This window comes from Bos indicus x Bos taurus, chromosome 22, assembly GCF_003369695.1.
Source record: "Bos indicus x Bos taurus breed Angus x Brahman F1 hybrid chromosome 22, Bos_hybrid_MaternalHap_v2.0, whole genome shotgun sequence".
Lineage (NCBI taxonomy): Eukaryota > Metazoa > Chordata > Mammalia > Artiodactyla > Bovidae > Bos > Bos indicus x Bos taurus.
Window position 1 is genome coordinate 30195027 of NC_040097.1, and position 22698 is coordinate 30217724.

Below are 22698 nucleotides of genomic sequence, written 5' to 3' on the forward strand. Positions count from 1 at the left end.
CACACAGCACTGCCTCCCTGGAAAGAGCTGAGCGCCAGGCTGCCAGGTGGCCCTGGCGCAAAGCAGCGTCTTGGTGAACCTTGAAAAAGGGCGAGCCTTGCTTTCAAGTCTCCTTCACAGATTCTTGCTCACTGGGCCCCAACACCAGCTGGCTTAAAAATCTCCCTGGTGGGCCAGGGGTTAAGACTTCACCCTCCAAGGCAGGGTGTGCACATTCTATCCCTGGTTGGGAAGCTAAGATCCCACATGTCTTGCAGCCAAAAAATCAAAACATAAAACAGAAGCAATATTGTAACAAATGCAATACAGACTTAAAAAATGGTCCACGTCACACACACACACACACACAAACAAAATCTTTAAGTTACAAAATGCAAACCAAAACAAACAGAAAAAAACAAAACACTGGACTCTTGGTTGTCATTTAAGCAAGAACCCCCACTAGGAGTTTTCCAAGCCACATGGTCTTCTGTCGACCCTTGGTCTCCCTTTCTACTTGCAGATGGATCCATATGCACCAAAGAAAAGTTTCTATTCATTTAATCCAAGTGGTAAAGAGTGCATTTCAACCAGCCGTTTTTACAGGTAAAAAGACAAACCTAGTGCAACAGGCTATGCATCAGAGCCACCCGAAGGCGAGTCCGCACCCCTTCCTGCTGGACGGTTCCCTTTGCACCCCTGGTGTGAAGTGAATGCTAAGAAAGCTAATGCATGTCAGGTGCTTCCACACAAGTGCAAGCAACTATGAAACAACTGAGAGCCAACCAAGGCACCAGGTGAAAAAAACCTCTTATCAGCAAGAACAGCTCATCAGAAAACAATGACTAACTTCCACAGTGAGAGAAAACAGGGGTTCAAAATTGATTTTGTGTGAGAAACCTGGCATGTTGGACAGAAACTGCCCACGGTTGAGATTCATATTATGCCATCGCCCAAAGGAAAAAAAAAATTAAAAATCAACTGAATCTCAGAGAAACTTATAAAACAAACCTGACTCTCCAGACCCATGATGTCATTTTATGGGAAAGTATGTATCATTTAAACACAATAAATAGAAAAAAGGTTCTAATGATGGTGTGTTAGGGTAAAAGGTATTTTATTGAGATAAGACACAACAGCCATTTGAAAATAATGGCTGAGTGTTTTTCTTTTCATCACCCCACAAAGTGAATAGTTAAGAAAATCCATAAACCAGTCTCCCAGGATGTGCCACAATGTTAAAGGTTTTCTCTCCTTGTCCTTCCTGAATGTGTGGAATGACAGGAGATGACACAGCATCAGGCTACACCACCCTAAGAAAAGTTTTCCTTCTATTTCTAAAACCCAGGAACAACTGGTTTCAAGCAGAGAGACAAAATGATCGCAGTTCTTCTAAATGTGACGGTCGCCAAACACCCAGCAGTGCTTTGGTGCACAAAAAAGTTAATAAGTCCCCAGGAGCTTCTTTCGGACATAAGCAGGGCCAGTTTTGCCTTAAACAGGCAGACAGACATGGTACGGCTGATGCTGCCAAGAGCTGGCTCTGGAGCAGAAAGCAGTGCCTGTAATTTAGGCCTCAGCAGACAGCTGCACCCTTGCCTCTTTCTCGTCCCTTACCACACCTGACAGGACATGCTCAGCCTGCTTTCTACAGTCTCCACTGCTTGTCACCTGTGTCCTTGTCACCCCTGCCTTCCGTCTGTGCAAAAAGATTTGGTAGGGGAGAAGAATGGGCTGTAGAGAAAGATGGGGGACTTCTCTCTAATTACTGCCCAATAGACAGGCTGGTCCCAGGCTACCATCTTGGAAGGTTATGGCCTGACCCTGATCCCCAAACTGTATCCCCCGGAGGCTGTAACCCAGAGTCTGGGGTGCAGTTCAGGTGGCTCTGATGAGCAGCCCACCCGGGAACCACCAGAATGTGGCTGCCACTGGGAGGACCTGAGACTTGGTGACACCCTAGTTCCAGTTCCTACCTGGTCCCTAACTAGCTGTGTGACTCATGCGAGTTATACATTCCCAACAACATCATCTGTACAAGAGGACAGTAACCCACAGGGCTATTGTGAGGGTAAAATGGGAAAAATCAAGATCAAAGCCTTTGTCAAGTCCTTTATGCACTGTGACGGGCACAAAGTAATACCCAATAAATGACAGCTGCCTGAGCATCACCATCATATGCTAGTTTCTGATTCTTTCTAGCAGTAGCAGTATCTGTACTCTCTTGGCTCATACAAGAATGGCAAGCCACTCGTTCAGTGGACTGAAGATGTCTGGGAGAGTCATCAAAATCTGGATGAAAAACTGTCCTTTCCAGCAGTGTCAAAACCCAGGTCAACTGAGCATGCTACCTACGCTGTTTCTCAAACCTGAATGGGCATGTCAAGGACTGCATTTGACCCTGGGACTGGGTGAAAATGCAGACCCTGACTCAGGAGGGCCAGGATAGGGCCTGAGACCCTGCATTTCTAATGAGCTCCCACATGATACCAAAGTTGCAGGTCTACAGCCTCTGAGTAGTAAGAATTTAGGGCTTTTGTTGTTGTTTGCTGTTCTTTAGTCACTTACTTGTGTCTGACTCTTTTGTGACCCATGGGCTGTGGCCCACCAGGCTCCTCTGTCCGTGGGATTCTCCAGGCAAGAATACCGGAGTGGGTTGCCATTTCCTTCTCTAGGGGATCTTCCTGCCCCAGGAATCAAACCCTGCATCTCCTACATTGGCAGGTGATTATTTACCAAGGAACCACCACCAGGGAAGCCTAAGAATTTAGGGTAGGTATGACAAAGAAACTCCCGTACCCCATCTCACACCAGTGGAATCCAAATCTTCAGGCCTAGGAAGATGTATGCTTTAACAAACACCTGTAACGTTATCATCGGGAAATCTGAGAAACGCTGGTTCAATGGGTAATGTTGGAGTTGGCCAGCTTTTTCTGTAAATGGCCAGATGGTAAATATTTCACTCTTGGTGGGCCATATGCTTTTTGCTGTGACTACTCAAGCCGGCCATTGTAGTGTGTGAAAACAGCCACGGACTACATATCAATGAACAAGCCTCACTGTTCCAATAAAACTTTATTTACAAAATAAGCAGCTGGCCAGATTTGGCTGGTAGGTCATAAATCGCTGACCTCTGTAATATCAGATGCCTCAAGACACATGGGCAAAAAGTAGCCTAACACTTCTGAAGACAATTTGGGACAATCTGACTGCAGATTCACCAAGACAATCTAATGAGGAGGGAAGATCTGGAGCTACTAGTTTGTTTAAGTGCTTCAAATGAAACGAAATATGAAAGAAATTACTTGATTTTCAAAGTACTAAAAAAAAAAAAAAGTCGACATGAGGAAGAGCTATTCAGAGTCATGGGAGCTAGAGCTTACTGTTTAAATGTCTGGCTCCAGAGGCCCTAAATATGAATATGAAAATATGCAAAAAGTTAAAGGCTTGTGTAACCGGAAGAGTTCTGAAAGCAAGCTTCTAGAATGTTAGCGAGGAAACCAAGAGCACAACTATTTATTCATCATCAGAGAATTTAGTTTAAAAAAAAGAAAAGAGAAACGAAACACCAGGCATGTCTACAACTCAGAGTTCCTTGCCTTTTGAAAACAGAGGGGCCAGTCAACATAAATGTTATTGTTATATAGTCAGATCCACGGCAATAAGTCAAAAGGCCACAAATCGAAAACAGAGACTTTGTATCAAGCGAAAGTGTCTGGAAGTCCATGAGCCAAGCAAAAACCTTCAGGGGCTATTTGAAGGTGGCTGCCAGCTGAGAAGCGTGGAAACTGCGAGCAACTGAAATACACGGGGCTGTGTCAATGAATGAGAAGGAAAAGGAAGGTATCTCCTGAGGACAGAAGGCAGGTCAGGCCTCAGAAAGAGAGAGGTTCCTCGACCTGGGTCACCTGAGGCTGTGACAGCAGCTTCAATCACAGAAGAGGCTGCACAACCCAGGATCTCTCAGGAGTTTAAAGAAACGTTTCACCCAACGTTTAAGGAAACCCTGGAACAAATATTTAGAAGGGCTATGCATCTGAGACATATTTGAGTTATAAAACATCTACTAATGGTGGTTGAACTAAAAGCAAAAAGCTGGGAAGGATCAGAGAGAAGGGCCATCTCTGATACGGACTACAGAAGGACAGCTGAAGCAGAATAGAGACCAGATGATGTTCAATGAGGAAGCCCAAGATTTATAAGGCAGGAAGGAAAGTCAGGATACAGTTAAAGAAGAGCGCGCCTTGTTTTACATTTGCCTGTGTGCAAATCCTGCATGGGGTCCATTTTTGCTCTTTATGTGCTGTTTCAGACTGTAAATGATTTATATTTTGCAAATCCTCCCTACCTGCCCTCCCTTTAAGAGAAGCCCAGGAACTACTTGTCTACCTTACACAGGAAACTCTGGGATTTCCCTTTAAATATACTGATGTGCACACAGAAGGTAAGCCAATACACTGTTGAAGTGAATTTAAATCCAACTTAAAATTTCCTTTAGGAGCACTGACTTTAACTTATCATAATTAAGTATTCACTTCTGTGCTGAATGGAATCTCTTAAGTCCAGTTTTACAAACTAAAAGAGAGCCTTGAATCTGCGTCTCAACTATGAGACTAACCAGTTCTATGACCCTAGGTCACTTATTTAATCTTAATGAATCAACTTCCTCATCTGGAAAATGGGTATAACAAACCCTGCTGCTTCCCAGTGGTCACGTGGCTAAAATGAGACGTCACTCCAAAGGCAAGTTTAGCCAGTTGCTTGGCACAGGGACAAAAAAGATTAAACGTGAGTTTTCTTCCCCTTCCCTAGCGCATCATAATATAATGTGATATTTAGAATTTTAATTCAGGCAATTACTTAAGTAGTAATTGCTATTTGTATTTACATAGCTGCTTTGATCCAGGAAGCTCAAAGGGCTTTACTAAATTTAGCATTTTAATAAATGTTTCATTTGCATGGCGTTGATTTTGTTTACCCACACCAAAACTCGCAATTTCTTAAAGCGAGATAGTCAGACGGTTGAGAAAAACGAGATAATATCTTTGTGTTTACAGGTATCCCAGGTCGAAGTTTTGTCTATTTACCAAAGAAGTCAGGACGCCCTGGTCCTGCGGAATGAAATGACAGTAAGAGGATGTGCCTGCCTTGCTCTGCAGCTGTTTAGATCCTGCCTGAACTTCATCCCCACCACACTTCTCTCAGGCCTGACAACACAGGTATGTCTACTGCACCAATGAATTCATATATATATAATCAGCACAATAAACATTATTGAATTCTCGGAAGAAAATCAAAGCACGGAGTGCAGTGCCTGTGCTGAATTCTAATGATGCGGAAGGTCCGTGATCGCACTGGGACAGGATCTTAACAAGCCTTGATTTGAGCGCTGGCATCCGCCTCACAAATCACATGGGCCGCTCCTCCCCTAATGATGCTGAATATTGATACATGTCTCTACCCCGCACAACAGGGAAGTGGGTTTCTACTGGCAATCTTTACCAAAGTGTGTGTGTGTTTTTTTTTCTTCCCTTCTCTACACTCAAGGGTTTACCCTGAATGATTTAATTATAATTTTCCTTGTGTAAGACAAATTAAAGAGGAGAGTAGGAGTGTCGTGCCAAGCACATTATTTATCTCCTTAACAGATTGCAGCTCACCAAACCCCAGAGCTGCTGCAGCGGTGGCTGCTCACGGGAGCCCGAAGGATGCACGGGGGCAGGCGGCGGGGGGAGGAGCCTTCCACATGGCATGGAAATCCCGACTTTGAAAAGCAAACCACAACTCTCACAATGCTACCTTGGGCCCTATGAATTTCCACACGGAGTACTCCCAACTCCTTTCAGAAAGAATTCTTAAAGCCGGTACCCCAAGACACAGCTCCAGGAGCAGCACTGGGGGTGGGGAATATTATGTAGAAACCAAGGGAGAGCTTCAAATGAGATACATTTCACAAATGCTCCTGGTGAGTAAGGGATGAACTTCTCAAAGGGACTCCTGAGACAAATGACAACTCACTGTGTAAGGGAGATGAATTGTGAGAGGGATAACTTTTATAAAAAACCATTTCCCACTATTTAAATAGCAATATCCCCCATGGGATTTTAAAGTAAACCATCAGATGGTAAAACCATAAAATACTCATTATTAAGTCCTTATACACAAAGCTGAATAATAATTCAATTTGTAGTGATCAGTTCTGTAAGTTTGTAACTTTTTGACTTATCTTTAACTTAAGGTGCTCTGCTCATCTCTCTTATTTGTCACTTTCAGTTAAAATGTGATTAGAATTTGATCCAGTCCAGCCATTTCTAGGAACCTACCACATGATATAAACTCAGAGGTCCCAGAGATTAAGTAGTAGCATATAATTTCATAGTTGCTTCTTCTTTGCATGTACAGTTGGAGAAGTCAGCCTGTTTTTACATCCAGATTAATGCTCAATGAAATCTGAATTCTTTCCTGATCCTTATTCTAATGCTGGCAGGTAGTACAATGAAGATTAAGCCCAACTTTTGTGCAGACACATAAGGACCATAAAACGAGAAATCCAACCAACTTATTCTCCTGGAATTAGACTGTCTCTGAGATCCATTTACTTTCAAATGCACCTTAAGACATGAAAAGGGCTATTCTTCTCTATTTGCCTCCTTGCTAATCTACTACCTGACCCCACGTATATAACCTTTTAGAATGAAACTGAGCACACTGCATCTAAACAGGGAGAAACTTCTATGTCCCAGGACATCTGTGCAGGCGCCACAACAGCCGACGAGATTACAATCAATGCTCCAAGTGCATCAGCTGGCGTTTTTCCCTGTATGGCCCCCTTTGCTACCTATGGATAAAGATGTTGCTGTAAATGGACAGCATCAACCTCAGGACACCAAAAGCAAGTGGAGCAAAGGACGACAACCTAGAACCTTTTCTTTAAAAGCTATCTAAGGTCTAGCGTTTTGTTTTTTTTTTTTAATTACAAAGCATTCTAAGACCTTATACAGCGAGAGCTAAGACTGGTCTCCAGACATACAAACCTATCCTCACTGGAAACAAAAAAAGTCACATTTGGTCCAATGTTTCCAAACTAATTTTTACTGTCAACCATTCTATTTTTCAAGCTCCTCTAAACCAGTAAGTTAAAAGCAGCTTTTAGTTCTGCTGTGTCTGCCACAGAAACTCCAAAGTGATGTCAGAAGGACAGCTGCAAGCTTTGGCTAAAACATATATAATTTCATCTCCAGAAACCTCTCATGGTGTTTGGGTTTGAACATGATACACACACACCAACACATACATAAATATTCAGGTACTATTTTCTGTGATTACTAAGCTCTAAATGGATCAAGCACTGCTGGTATAAAGATATATATCTAATTAAATCAGTGGGCTTCATGTTCAACATTTTAAGAAATATATGAGATTATATGTGTACTTGCTTAAGTGAAGAAGATAATTAAAAAATCTTTCACTTGGTCCCTTTATAAAAAAAAAAATTTGGTTTTTCTGAATGGAAATGACATTTGCTATCACCTATGACTTTTAGGGTTTCTTTTCTTCTGTGCGTGGACACTCTGCATACGAGCTACATAGGAAACAGGTTAAAAATACATCAAAAAAAAAAAGTTTTATATATGTATTTTCTATTTTGAAAAAGCACTGAATAGTAGTATTGTTTCTGGGTGCTAAGGTATAATAATATGGATTCACAGCTTCCTTTTATTAGCACTGTCTGTTCACATGATGTATTTTGGATCTCTCAAAATACCTCAGCTTCAACTAACATCCAAGTGAAGCTCAGGGCAATTTAAAAATATCAAGTGTTAACTTCGAAACAGGAATACGGAAATTGAGTCAATGCTACCATATAGACCATGACCTGGATAAAGTGGTTCTGTATGCCTGTGTGTGCGTATATGTGGACCCATTCCATCAGTCCATCCTGCAAACCTTCACTGACAGTCTATTGAGAAAAAAAAAAAAAAAAAAAACCTGAACGCTTTGGGGACACAACGGTGAAACAGATGGGCCCCCCGCCTTCAGGGAGGGAACTGCAGAGTAGTGTACATTTTATCTTTGCTCAAACTGTAATTCAACACAGCCTACAGTAGACACTGCTATTTCCTTAGAAAGCACGTGAAGACAAGGAAAGCACCTTGTATGCAGTGGACACATGGCAGAAAGAGGAGGCCTGGAAGCCCACCTCATCCAAAAGAGAGATCGAAAGACTGCCTGGGTTCCTAAGCTCAGGTTCCATCTATGTAAGTGCTAATTCCACGTTGAAAAGGTGACAATAATTAGATGCTTCACACCCACACCACACTGAATACATTCTTAAGTAATTATACGCACACTCCAGTCACATGGATCCAATTAGGGATCACCGAGATAGATACGGCGAGGAGAGGCCACCCACCCCTCCGCCTTACAGCCAGCTTCGGACACATCTCAGATTTGCGTTCCTACCTTTCCCTTTTGGGAGTGTGGACTGACAGCTGTCCATTGGTAGAGGCATGTGGGTTCATTATTAAGGAGGTCTTGGAAGGTGCAGAGGAAGAGACACATGTCGTGGTCAGATCCAAACTGCTGTGATTGTTGCCCGTGGTTTCTTCTGTCGTATGAGCACTTGTCACTTCTTTCCAGAGCTGCTGCAGTTCTGTTGGAATCATGCCTGAAACAAACAAATTGGATAATTAAATCAATTAACAGCTAATTCCGTCCTCTTCAAACAGTAATTAAATCAAAGAGTCAGTAAACAAAGCCTAGTGTTAGGGGTTTTTTGGTGCATGCAGTTTTTTTTCCTTCCCTCTCAACTAAGGCAAATACGGTAGGAAGGAATGGGTCCTCCACCTGAAGTGCCCTCATCACACATAAAAGAATCCCATGAAAAGGATTCAGAACACAGCTATTTTTCGCAAAGACTGTATGCCTCCATCCAAACTGTTGTTTCTAGACCGCTGGGGTTAAAAAAAATGTAGATAGATGTTACTGTATTTTTAGACACAAAGAAGGGCTCAAAATAAATTTGTTCAACTCTACTATTATGACAACATGAACCACAAAATGAATAATTTTTGTGCTTAAGTCTTAAATGATGACAAATAGCTTTGTTATTAAATATAGTTTTTATTAATCACTTTTAGACATAAATTATGAATTCATATCGTCTTCCTGAAATGCTTTTCAACTTTTAACAGTCAAATTGATTATACTATGATTATTTCATTAACACACCTATCTTCCTCATTAATTTTGGTTTCTTGTACCACATGCTTAATTGATGGATGTGTCTACTGAAAAACTGTATAACTTTTTATACAAGTAACACTATTATTACTGTCATTTCTTAGATCCATGCTAATGAACCATTGCAGAATGAAATGAAAACATGAAAGAAACTTGGAGCAGTAAAGTTCTCTTGCTCTTTAAGGGGGTCACAATGGACGTGAGTCTTGGGCAGGAAGAGTCACCTTGTTTTTTTCCTCCCAAGAAGAGATTCAATCAGTATGTCAATCTCACTATTGTGGGCACGAAGCCTTTATGCTGGCAGCATGCCTCTACAGCCCAGGATTTCCAAATCTGACCTCAAGGCATATTCCAGTGCATACACGCACAGAAGAAACATAGTCTGAATGGCAACTGACAACCACCACCTAGGAGGACAACTTGGAAGAAATCACCACCCCTGACATCACAAGGCAATGCACATTAGAACTGGACGTCTGGATCTCAGTTCATTGTCTCAATGAACTGGAACCGAGCTCTCCTAGCAAGCCTGCCATTTTCTAACTATATAGCAGGAACTGAAACAGGCACGTTTCTGACCAAACCTAAGGTACTGAATTTAAAAAGAAGGCTGTGTGCATTATATTCATTTGAAACACATAATAAAAAATGCCAAGGTCTAAATTTAATTTATTTTTGTCATTTAGAATACAATGGATAGATAATCATCTCAACGTGATCAGCCAAACATCTTTACTTTGCTAAACTGTTAAAGATTTTAATTATGCTAGCATTGGAGAGCACTGGTCTAATGAGGCGATGGACTCCAGAGAATCCGAGTGGTTAAGAACTGTGAAATGAGTCTGATAGGATTTTTTTATATTCACCGTGGATCGTTTGCATATCAAAGAGGAGTAAATTATTGCACAGCAGACCAATAACCTTCCCCGCCTTTCTGAGAGGAGCGTTAACAAAAACAGTTGGTCTCTCCTAACGGTTCTCCAAGAAAATGTTCAAACGCTTGAGTCTCTGCAATTAATATATATTATAAAAGAGGCCTCAAATGATACATTAAGTGGTCAGATATTCTTCGAATGCGTCGACAGCCAAGTCAGTTTTCTTCTTCCTTCATAAAAATCAAATGCCAATTATATTTTGATGGATTTTGTCCCAAATGAGCATTTAGTTATTAGGCATATTCAATTATTACTTGTCCCCTGAAATTAAACCTCGGAGGCAAATTAAACAAAGGGAAAGGTCACCACACAATCCTGTGTCCAGTTCTGCTGCATCTCAGCTATTTTTTTCCAACACCTAGTGAGGTGATGTGCAGGGTGGGTTGGTAGCTAACAGGCCGCCACTGATGTCTGCACACCAGCAATTACCTGGGAAGATGGCTGACCCTCGGATCACTGTTTATTCAATTGAAACAATAGTGAATAGGCTTGTCTGTGGATGATGGCACACTGACATAAAGCCCTACAAGTCAACATCCAGTTTTACTTTCTGGGGAGTAAATACACACAAAAAGAACAAGCCGCCTAGTTTTTCAATTCAAACTAATTGATTTCTGGATCAAGGTGCATAGGAGGTGGGCTTCTAACCACTGTGTTAACACTTTCCCTCTGATAGAAGCAGCACTTGGAAGCTGTTTCAAAACTAAGCTGTTTATCCAGCAAATAAAGACAAAGAGAAATGCCCTGTTATACTTATTAGGCCCACAATGCACATTAATGTCTCTCTCCTCTCCTTCTAGTCCAATGGGCTAGCAAATCAGTTTCTTCGTCCACAGGGAGAAATGGTAAATAAAATAGTAACTCACTGACTGACAACGAGGTATCCTTCTGGGTCAAATTTCAATGTGATAATTACGGTGAAGAACACTCGCATAAGACTCACAGAAAGGCAGTCAAATCGGTCTCTTCCATCAATGTTACACCTTGTTAGTGATGTTAAACTGTTATTTCAGTGAATAGTATCTACCAAAGGATGCTGTTATTTGACAACCGAGATCTCACGATAGAATTAAGACAGATAAAAGGTAAGCTAGTCACTCATCAGACTAAGGGGACATCAAATGTCCAGAAAGCATGCATTTTTTCCAAAATGGTAGGTAGGAATAATAGTCCCAAGTTAAACAAATCCATTAACAGGTACATCAGCAGACATGCAATTTTCTTCCAACAGTAGTTTATATTTAAAAAAATTAAAAACTCAGAATGATATTAAAAGTATATTTCTTTATGGAATTACAGGTGCTAAGGAAGATGATATCATTAAAGCCATCAGGGGAAAAATAGACATGCTAATAATACAAAACAGGGAGAAGGCCCTCCAACAGCCCTAAAAACATTTTACAAAAAAAAAAAAAAAAAGGTCCTTTCGTTTCATAACCTAAAACCTCCAGGGGAAAAAAAAGAGTCTTCAAAATATTACTCTGTCTGTTCCAATACTGTGATATTTACATGCACGTTTAAGGCAACTTAGCCAAGACCGTGCAGGGCTGTAAAAGAATCATGGTGAGTACATCCTGAAGTGAGCGTTACTAGCATTTTCAACACACAGACCCTGTGCCTGCCTACATGTCTTTTTCCAGGACAACTGGCCCCTTCATTATAAAAGAAGTGCAGACACAGGTTTAAAAAATGTATGTTGCGGGGACAGTTGACAGATTACCGTTCACGGAACTCAATTTTACAATCCCAGGTATCACTGGCTCTAAGACAAACAGAGGTGATCAACCTTTTTTTGTCCTTGTACCTCCATACCCAGGTGACCATGTTCAAGCAAGCAGAAAGTTGATTTAAACCTCATAATGACATCAGTTTTAAGTCATCATCTCTCTGATAAAAAAAAAAAAAAAAAAAACTGTGTTGTAGTCCAACATGACTGAATTCTCCAGCCACTTTGGGCAAGGGGTTAGGGGACACAAAACCAGCCTTTTGATTCCAAGAGAGATGGCTATGACACGGGTGGTTCACTTCACTAGGAGAAATGTTTATATTTGCGTTTATGCATTTTGGGCACACATAAAGACACCCCCTTAGACTATAAATATGCATCTTCTTAATGTTGCGGGGGCTAAAGCGTTAGAGCCGACTGCTAAGCATATCAATCAATGCCATGACTAGTGAATTACCTACCGGTGTCTCTGATATGTTACTGCAGAGATTACACTTCATGCATCACCACATTCATTTCTTTCACATTACATGTGAGCTTGTCTTGTCACTGCCCAATTGCCCTCTTTTGGACAGCTTAACTGATGGACTATAACAATGAACCTGAGTGAGCACACTTAATAGTATAGGAGCGGTAGGAAAAGACGAGCGAGGTAGAAGCGGAGTCCAGTGGGTGTGTCAGCCAGCCGGCGGTGTTGCCAACAATAAATACGAAGATGTAATTAATGCACGTTATAACATTTTGCAAGCACAAAAGTGCATTAGCCCATGTGTCTTCCCCGCCCGACCCCCGCCCTGGCATTGCTCAGTTACCAAATCTTCTATTTTGACAGCAATGGCGATATTGATTATATATTGCGTGGATGAGCAGTAATAGCAGGAGGAGGAGGGGAGGTGAGAGGGAAGTTAAAGGAGGAAAATGTCCTGGTCTCAGCATTAAGACATAAAGAAAACCCAAAGAACCTCAGGAGGGACACAAGTTGGTTGTGGTTGACTCAAGAGACTCAAGGCAGACATGCCTCACTGGCTCCACCTGACACCAAAAGTTACTGAACACATGGCCATGCCTTCAGCACCATGAGGGGAGAAAGAGTTTTCATATTATGAACTGTCTTCATAGTTCCAAGACACCAAAGGTCTTAGCTGCCAGTCTTGAAGGCGCACATACACATACACCCGAGTCCACCATGGGCCGTGAAGAGGCAAATGAAATCCACTGTTCCACGTAAGGACAGAGGAACTGCATTTCAAAACACAGCATGACTTTCTTCTTTCCTTCCCTCCTTCCTTTCCTTCTGGCTGGTTCTGAATGATTCATTTGTGTATCACATTACCCACGTGAAAGTTAGAGTTGCTGCAACCCAGAGGGATGTCCTAGGAACAGCAAAAGTACTCATTTCTGTCTGACGGGCAACATCCATTGAAAGAACATGTCAATGGCTTTTCCAAAGAAATTTCTAAATCCATGAAATCTCACTCCTTTTCGAAGAGCTCCAATTCTCAAAAATGAGCTGGAGATGGACAAGTTACCTGTTCTAATAGGTGTAGTAGAATCAACTTGCTCAAAAACCAACAATCAAGTGAATGCAAGAGAGAGAGATTCCAACAGAAAACCCCCTTGGTTTCTGTAACAGCAAGAGATGAATCACAATTGTTTACCTGAATTCCTCCCTAGATGTTAAAAAGAGACATTTCAAAGGCATTACTACGATTTAAAACAGAGCAAGTTACAGGATGTACAATGTATCCAATGTATCTTAAAATGACTAACGAAAGCCTTCAAGAAAATGTATTTGTGATTCCAAACCAAAAATGTAAGAAGATCTGATTAAAATGCTCCATTAAGACAGAGCAGTACTGCCTCCTCTCCTGCAACATTTTGATCCTGTGACATTGGTGAAGTCTGCAGACCGCCCTATGTTGTCATCTTGGCACTCACAAGCCCTCTGGCTTCTGGAAGGGTCCATCACTGTTACCTGAGCTGGTTTTGCCTCTAAGTGCACAACTGCGTGTTTTAAACAATCTCCTTCATGATGAGCTGGAAGGAGACCCCACTCCCCTCCACCCCCATCACTGCCCCAGGTCTTGAGAGACCAATGCCTTCTGCATCATCAACGCTTACCTTGAGTGAGAGGTTGGAGGGGAAGGGCGGGCTGCCCTGGCTGGATGGTTAGAAGGCCCTGGCGCTGCAAAGACAGGAGGTGTTGCTGCTGTAACTGCTGCATCTGTAAAAGTTGCTGCTGGAAAGCCAACTGCTGGGTAGCCACCTGCTGTTGCTGAAAGAAATCAGGCAGGGAAAAAAAAAAAAGAATGAGATGGCCACTGCCCAGGGAAGGTGAAATAGATGGTGGTCTTCAAATACCCTGTCATCAGCCAGGACTGAGACTGGTCACCAGAGCTTCGTGGAAGGCTCCGGCTCAAGGCCGCCTTCAAGGGGACAGAGCAGAGCACCTCTGAAGAGAAACGAGGAGGCGGGGGGTGGAGGCCCTTTCTCCTGCCGGCTCCCACAGAAAGACAATTTGCCAGTCAAGGCAGTTTCTCCTGTGGTTGGAAAGGCCTGAGTTTTTGCAGGCAGAACGTGGACTTCTAGACTCTGAAACCTGTAATGAGGCACACGAGAAGTCAGGTTTCACCACTCGAGGTCTAGAGGGATTTGAACCCTGAACCCTGAGGTGTGAAGGAGCAAGCTGCCTCTGTCCCGCCTGCACAGGGAGAAGCTTTTAACTACTCTGTTTATCACTTCTGACATAAATAAATGAGAAAAAATCAGACCTTTGAAGAAGAAAAACTTCATCTAATATTGTTAATTAGCCATGACAAACGATGAAATAACATTGTAAATCTTTCATAGAAACAGCCACTAGATTTTAATTACACACATTCATAATTTAGCAAACAACATCGCACTCGGCTGTGAGTGCTTAATATGAAGGACACTTTAAGCTGCAGATGCCTTCGCTTGGCTTGAGTTTCAGAAACCCCAAGGTCTGCTGGCTGGTCGTGCTTCCCTACCTGCTTTGTTCTTGAAAAGAAGGGGCTCTGCGATATGATAAATATCTTTCTGTTGATTGGACAATGACAGGAGGAAAACTTTTGTTGTGTAAAACATCAATACATCATTCCTGTGTTTAGCAGGCCTTGCTCCAGCCAAAAAAATTAATGTAGATTTCCTCAGTAATTATCTGAGTGATAGAAAGATAATACAGTGCAGTATTACAATAAATAGAAGGAAATTATCTAATATCCTTAATCTGTGAGGAATCAAATCGAGGTGGAGGTCTTAGCCACATTATGGCTAACAATTAAGAAAGAAAAATTAACCCTTCTTGGGGAAGGGAGTTCTGGAACCAGAAAGGAAAAAGAAAGGAAAAAGGTTCTTTAAGAAAAGCCACAAGATTTGTTTTCCTGATTCTGAGTATTATTCAAAACATGAGAGAGACATTCCCAACCAAGAGGACTACATAACCCTTTCAGAGCCTCTCCTAACTACACTTCACAAACAACTGCATTCACTTAACCTAACACATGACCTTGATCTGATACATCCATAAAATGGCATATATACCAAGACCTTCTGATGCAAAGTTCAAAGGAGGAGAAAAATAGTGGTTTCCTTTTGGTCTCCATGTAGTTTATTTTACAGTAAAAACCATCATTCTCATATTAGCAACCAATTTCAGACTTACTACCATGCCACTGAGAAAGTTAATTGAGTTTCACTCCAAAAAACAAATTCTATACCACTAACAACAAAAATTTAAATAAATTTAAATGAAAAGCCAGTGTTTTCATTTGAAGAACAGCATGCATAAAATGATCCAATTGTTTTCACCCCTTCCCAAGTTATCACATTAATGTAAAACCCAATGATAGTTATATTCATGTCAAAATGATTTTTTCACTTCTTCAACAGATATTAATTCTTGACGCGTTTACAAAAGGTGGGGGAGGGGAGGAAGAGAAGAAAAAACAACATGGGTGCAATAAAAGATGAGGGATTCAGCTCCTGCTGAAGTAGAAAGTCATGGGGCGGGGGTGCCGGGGTCTGCGGAGGGTGTTTCCTGTCCAACTGTAAATGAAATGTTTAGAAATTCTGTATTTATATAAAATGACTGATGGCTGCTCTGTTGTCTCTGTGGCCATCCCTAGGAAAAGCTCCTGAGAGCTGTCCGTGTTTGAAAAGCCAGGATATAAAAGTATACAAGGCCCATTGTCCAAAGAAAGAATTTAAAAGCAACACTGGTTGCCAAACTGTGCTCCCCACCCAGTTACCAAACACAGGATACGAGCCGTTTGTTTACTTCTCACAATTGAATGCATACAAAAAAGGTCTCCGCGCAGTCCCCTGGACAGGTCAGTAGTCGGTGTTAAAATGCTAAAATGCCCTGATAAACCTTGCATTTCGGATCCCCTCCCTAGCTCTGCAGTCAAAGGTCTGTTTTCCTTTCTTCGGCTCCTCCCTACCGCCTAACATAAACTGTCATAACTACCCAGGACAAACGGCCCTTTTAAAACAATCAACTTAGCCTACCTCGCCCGCACAGGATGGGATCTTTTTTTGTGGCCTGACTTAAAATTAACTCTGCCTTCGCTTTTCCACACCCGTCCTGTCAAATAGTAATGAGCCGTCACTTAAGAACTAGCTGTAAGGGGCTACAGAGTGCCCATCTTCCCAAGAAGGTCTCAGGTCTGAACTCAACAACTTGAGGCAACTTTAGGAAAAAAAGAGGCTAAAGTATGTTGTTCTGGCCCAGAATCAAGTATCTTACTGCAGAGGTGATCAAAAGAGGGAAAAGGCGGGGAGAGGGTGGCTGACGATTCAAAATTATGAGCCACTAATGACTGGGGATTCAGTAAATTAATACACTTGTTCCATCTGTCAACATCCAAGTTCAAACCTTGTTAAAATCCTAACCAGCAGTCCACATCATGAAATTACTACCATGTGACTCTACTTCATGGTAGCACAAAAGGACCACCACCAGCATAGTACTTTCAGGAGGCTCCCCCCTTACCTGAGGCACATAAAGATAGCCTGGTCATTGTTACGACAGGACCTGGTGACATTCAGTGGTGCTGTGAACACACCAGTAGAATCCAAGGGGACATGCTGTAGGTCTGGGCCCGCTCACCCCTCAGGATGTGAAGGCAACACCACCTTTACCATCAAAATGGATGGTGAAGTGTGACCGCAACATACCCAGTGTCCTGGAGACGCTGAACACTACCTCTGTCACGTAACCACCGTCCCCTGGTTCAGACAGAGTGGCCCCCTTTTCTCCCCCACCCCCCTCCCAAATTCCAACACCACCAGCGTGTCCGTGCACCCGAGATGCCCCTTCCCTTTCTGAAGGCAGCAATTTGGGCGAGTTAACTTTTATCCTTCCTTCTGCTGTGTAACTTTCGCCTTTGCATTTCTTTATCTGCCCTCTGAGCTCATCTGAACTTTCATGTTCTCCCAGCATGCAGACGTGCATTCCAAACTATGTCTAACAGACCAAGTAAGAGGTTAATAAGAAGTGGCAACAGAAAGGAAAAACACAATCCCTGGTAACTGATAAGAATGACAGTGCGGCCCTTTTTTGTTTGTCTTCAAATATAGAGTTAAAGATCTTTAAAAAACTAAATTTTGATGCCTTTGAAAAGAAAGAAGCACAAAATAACAACAGGGGGTTATTGCCTGCGAGCCACAGGGGAGAAACTCCATAATTCTTATTCTCCCTTTTGAAGGCTGTTAGAAATCTGATTCAAAAAAGCAACAGCAGAAGGGGAAACCTCTTGAGGCTGTAACCATTTCCTGTGATCATGCATAATGTGCTTCAAAAGTGGGTTTTTACCAATTCTGTTGATCAATTGCACCTCCTTCATATCCCTTCTTTTTTCTGCTGTGTTTACATCTGATGTGACTCCATGACAAGCACTGTCTGAGACTGTGAAACAGGCCTGTCATGTTGATTTATGGGCGCATCAAACCACAACTTGTCCAAACTGAAGCTCGCAGTTCATTAATTAGAGAGTTGTGACTTTGAAGTCAGCTTTCAGACTGTGGTTTTTAACATTTGGCTTAATTTATATGCTCTTGAATGTGGATCTCTAAGGAAAAAACTGAAATTCCCTTCTTGTCTTTGAACTTCTTTTGACCGCACAATAATCATTTCTTTGTCCAGAGTGATGCCTGCAATCCCAGAGTCATTAACGCGCATTGAACTGCCACTGATGAGTAAGCCCTACTGAATTAGAAAAACAGCCAGCAAAACAAAGCTGAGAGCCTTCTGCACAGTGATATCTCACAATTACATGCCTTCCCTCCCTGTGCCATTTCCATTTTAATTACTGTTAGTCCTTTAGATTTACATTTTAGACACTTTTTAATCTGTTCCCTTTTTTATTATAGCAGCACCCGGTAGCGCGGCACCGTACTTAAGGTTGTGTCAGCAGTTTCATTAAAACACCTCCTCCCCTTCAGCCCCAAACTGCCCCTACTCTGCAGGGGTTTCCATCCAGGCTGCTAACCAGGACTCCAGGGTGAACCCTTGGCAGAGCAAGGAAAATGTACCCAGTTTGTGCAGAGCGAGGAACCGGCACAGTGAGAATGGCTGGGTCATTCCCAACGTGCGAAAACAGGCGTTTCCAGGCACCCGTGCTCCTGAGACGGCCAGGGACAGAGTCACCTGGCAGGACTCCTTCTAAGCTGAAGGCAGGGGCTGCCTGCTGCAGGCCAGCAAAGAAGCTGTTCAGAGGGACTGCGAGCTGTTTACCAAGATCTACATTGTCATTCCGAGGAGAATACTCAAATGCAAAGAATTTCAGTCCACCGTGAAAACATGCAGAGATAAGTGACATTGGATAACTTTGAAACGGGAAGAGAGATGTCACGATAACACACACATGCCCAGAGATACTCCCTCATCTGACCAAGCCTCGGCCACACTGAGTCGCATAGAAGGTAGGACAGAAACCCTGCCTGGGAAGGTCTTCCCTTCTGTTGAGAGAATCCTGTTACCTAACTGGGCAGTAGGCACACGTGATCACCATGCCCACTTACAAAGGCCTGCATACACAGAAGATATCGCAATACACAAGTTCTTCTCAGGACGACACAAATAATCCAAGCCTGCCATTAGCAATTATGAACCATGCAACTCGGAAGAAGTTGTTCAACAAAGATGGGGTGTTCTGAACCCTGCTCTAACTTTTGGCATAAGGGATTCTTTTTCTGAAGGCAAAAGCCATCACCAACACCCAAGCTCTTGGAGCTGGGAGAAAAAATATCAAGTGCACGCCCAGGTAAAATTTCACTGGGAGCACTTCACCTCCCCCAGCTAAATCTCAGCTCAGCGGTGCGTTTGCAAAAGTCACCCTAAAGGTTCGGCCCAGCCTCCTCTTCCCAGCGCCCATACGAGGTACACCTGTAGCAGTGTTCAAAAATACGTGGCAGCCAGTGAACAGAACCCAGAAAAATCTGAAAGAAAACAGGACAATAACTCTCAGTCTGAAAGCTGAGAACCGATAGAGTCAGCTCAGTTGTGCAATCATTTAAAAGATGAATGACAGTTTAATAGCCATGAGATAGTCCTCTGGGATCTGTGGTTTGAAAGTAAAATATGTATTGTCGGTACCTCTTTAGGCTGTTTTCCAGCATGTTGTTGTAAAAGTTGAAGCTGCAACTGTTCCTGTTGTTTTTTATAAAACTCTTGAAGCTGCTGCTACAAAGGAAAAAGAGGACGGTAAGTAACAGAGGGCACTGCCAAGCCACTGTCCCTTTCGGTGCCATACACAAACTGTGATTTGAAAAATAGCATCCTTTTATCTGTAATGGCCTGACCTTTAGTTTGAAACTCGACAATAAATTTCAGTGCATGCTGACTCTTCTTGGCATTATTGTTTGAAAAGTAATCTCCAAAATGAACTGATGAAAAACATACCATTTTTCTACACAAACTAATTAAAAGAAGGCAAGGAATGACCTTTGATTGTACAACAAAGCTAAAGCGCCCTTGCTGAGGGAGTCTGGTGAATCTCTACTGCAGATTGTGCATGCTCACTCAGTGTCAGGCTCGGGCGGTGCTGGGGGCTGTTCCGTGTGGACATCACCGTGTGGCCAGTTTCCTCTGCATCCAGTCCCCACCACCTTGCCTCAGCAGCTCCCATCGCTATGGTCCCGAATCCCCTCTATCTGGTTCAGGGGTCCATCAAAGCAAACTATGAGGTCCCCATGGCACCATGGCAGCCAGAAGTTTACTTCAGCATCAGCAGACACAAAAGGGGTAAAACCAACTATGCACCTGACCGTTAACAAACTCCAAGATGTTTCCTGATGTTGAAAAGTTCTGTTCGCTTCTGAGTTGAAATGGGGACTTTGAGAGCTGTCACATTTAAACCTGCTCCTGACGTGCTCTCGTTTTGCTTTGATTCACACCATTTAGAAGCCTCTGGGCTTACCAAATAAAAGAGCGCAAAGCCCCCTAAGCCGAAAAGATCTTACTTCTACCAAGTCCAATTACAGCCCTAATCTCAGTCCATCGGGTACTCTCCCGGCCCAAACCCTCACGGCTTTGGCAGGGTCCCTCTCTTTCAGGGATGCAAAAGCAGTTGATCACCCAGGGACCAATGTACATCCCACCCCACGTGCCTCACTCTGCTTACTGCTTCGATGGGCAAAAGAGCTGCTCAGGTGAGGGCAAGTATGAATGGAGGGGTGGGGCCCTGGAGGCATGGGATGCTGGGGAAGGAGGAGGGACCATTACCTGTTGAAGCATGAGGGCCTGCTGCTGCTGGAGGAGAACCTGGAGCTGCTGAGGGCTCAGCACTTGCTGCTGGAGAATCTGCTGCATCTGCTGGGGAGTGATAACTTGAGGTGTCATCATAGCCACTGACACGGGAACCTAGAACGTTAACGAAGGATAAATAGGAAGCCAGGAAATCGCACACCCACAGCACTCAGCCTTCCACGTTCAGTGACAGACTGTCTTCAGCCTGCTTAGAGGACTGACCCATTTCCCATATGCGATTCCTCTGTCCAAAGGGGATGCAGCCACGAACTCTAATCAATCAAGTAGTGGATTTCAAATAAAGAAACATAAAACAAAACCTTGCAGCCACTGACAAGTGTTCCTGAGAGTTGGTAAGCAAACAAGGAGTAAAAGCTTAACATAAGCTACCCGGAGCTAAGGTTGGTGTGACGTCAGTTGCTTAATGAGTTTTTGGTCATAGTGAGATACAGGAAGTTAACACCAACTTGAATTATAGGGAAGAAGTTTAACGGGAACCAATATTTTCCCAGCTGGAGCCAATACAATTAGTCCTCTGCGGACAGTTATTTTGAGAACAGTGCATGAACACCGAGTCCTGTGGACAACTGAACCTTGGGTGCACCTTGCGAACTGCAACACAGACCCTTTCTATGATGCCTTGTACCCTTCCCTGTTCACCCAGCACACAGATGTCTCAATTCTTTCATAGTATAAAAGCCGCTTTCCATGACATTTCAGTGGCAAACAGCTACAGTGATGAACTTGATAGCATTTCATATTTGCAACTGTTAACACGTTTCTGCACGGGCATCTCTGCAAGAAACCTGCACACTGTATCTGAAAGGATGATGTCTTGTTCAGATAAAACACTGACATTAAAATGACAGGCTGTCTTGGCCAAGGTTACACAAATTGTATTCAAGCGGATACCTAATGACAATGCTATGAATTCTGCAAGCTTTCTAGAATGTAATTTAGCTATTCAAAATAATCACTGCACTTGTGTTTAATTTGCAGACTACATGAGAACCATTTTGTCAGGCCCCGTAATACAAGAAGACTATTTCATGAAAAATTATCCCCCCCCAATAAAAAGATAAGGAAAGGGGAAAAAAAAATGAAAGAAAAGACAAAACCTGTATGTCTTTGAACAGTAATATTTAAGCATCTTACTTTTCTTTGGTTTCTAATCAAACATGTGACAGCAAGAAGCTAGAAGCAGTAAAGGATATACTTTGTTAAAAAGGATCTGCTGTCATCTCATGTATTACAATAAAAGGTAATAATAACATGTTTTGCACTTTGCCTGTGTGCCACTTAAAAAAAAAAAAAATCCGGCAGACAATAGCTGATCAGAAGATAAAAGAATTAAAAAAATCTTTCAGGGGAGCAGTAAGCAAAAGGGAGAAATGCAGTATTAATTTTATATAACATAATGTCTTAATATGCAGTTTATCTTGACTTTTTCACATGATTTGTCCTGTCATTTGCATAGCGAGCTCTCATTCCTAATTTCACAGTCATTATGCACTGATGTCCCGATTTCTCAGCATCACTAATTTTGATGAACTAAAAATGGTTCCTGAAGGTCAGATGCATATACAGTGAACAGCCTCCACTGTTGTTGTGGGCATGTTTTGTGTTGGGGGATGTTTACATGCAAGTCTCTCATCGTTTGGAAAACACTAGCTGGAACATTTGAAAATTTTCATTAGCCCAAGTCTGGAAGGTCATCATCAAATTCTTCCTACTGCAGTGGCCTTTTAAGTGTAGATGTAGATACACTGTAATTTAAAACAGATGGGCATGTCTGAATATTTTTATATGCAAACAGGGACAGATGTATATGAATGGATAAATTATCCTTTTAAAAAGATACTCCGCTGCACGAAATATCACCAATGATGAGAACAGTGAACTTGCATTTAATCTAGGACAAACACCAAGAAGACACTATCCAAACATCTAACCATCTAGAAATTAGTTCCAATTAGTTGACTCCATCTTCATACAGGAGAAACTTTCTGAATGCTTCAATCTGTATTGGGTGCCAATCACTATCT

The 22698-nt window shown here is 42.4% G+C and overlaps 1 protein-coding gene across 13 annotated transcripts in view; it reads right to left on the minus strand.

Annotated features, from left to right (window-relative positions):
• The window catches only part of FOXP1 (forkhead box P1), a 627798-nt gene that overhangs the window by 74736 nt on the left and 530364 nt on the right, over positions 1–22698 (minus strand). For all 13 annotated transcript variants that reach the window (XM_027523924.1, XM_027523929.1, XM_027523928.1 and 10 more), the window contains 4 exons: positions 20630–20767; positions 19502–19588; positions 14005–14158; positions 8443–8647 (listed from right to left, as the gene is read on the minus strand). In XM_027523924.1, coding sequence (XP_027379725.1) covers positions 8443–8647; positions 14005–14158; positions 19502–19588; positions 20630–20767 — 584 coding nt within the window. The remainder of the gene's footprint in view (positions 1–8442; positions 8648–14004; positions 14159–19501; positions 19589–20629; positions 20768–22698) is intronic.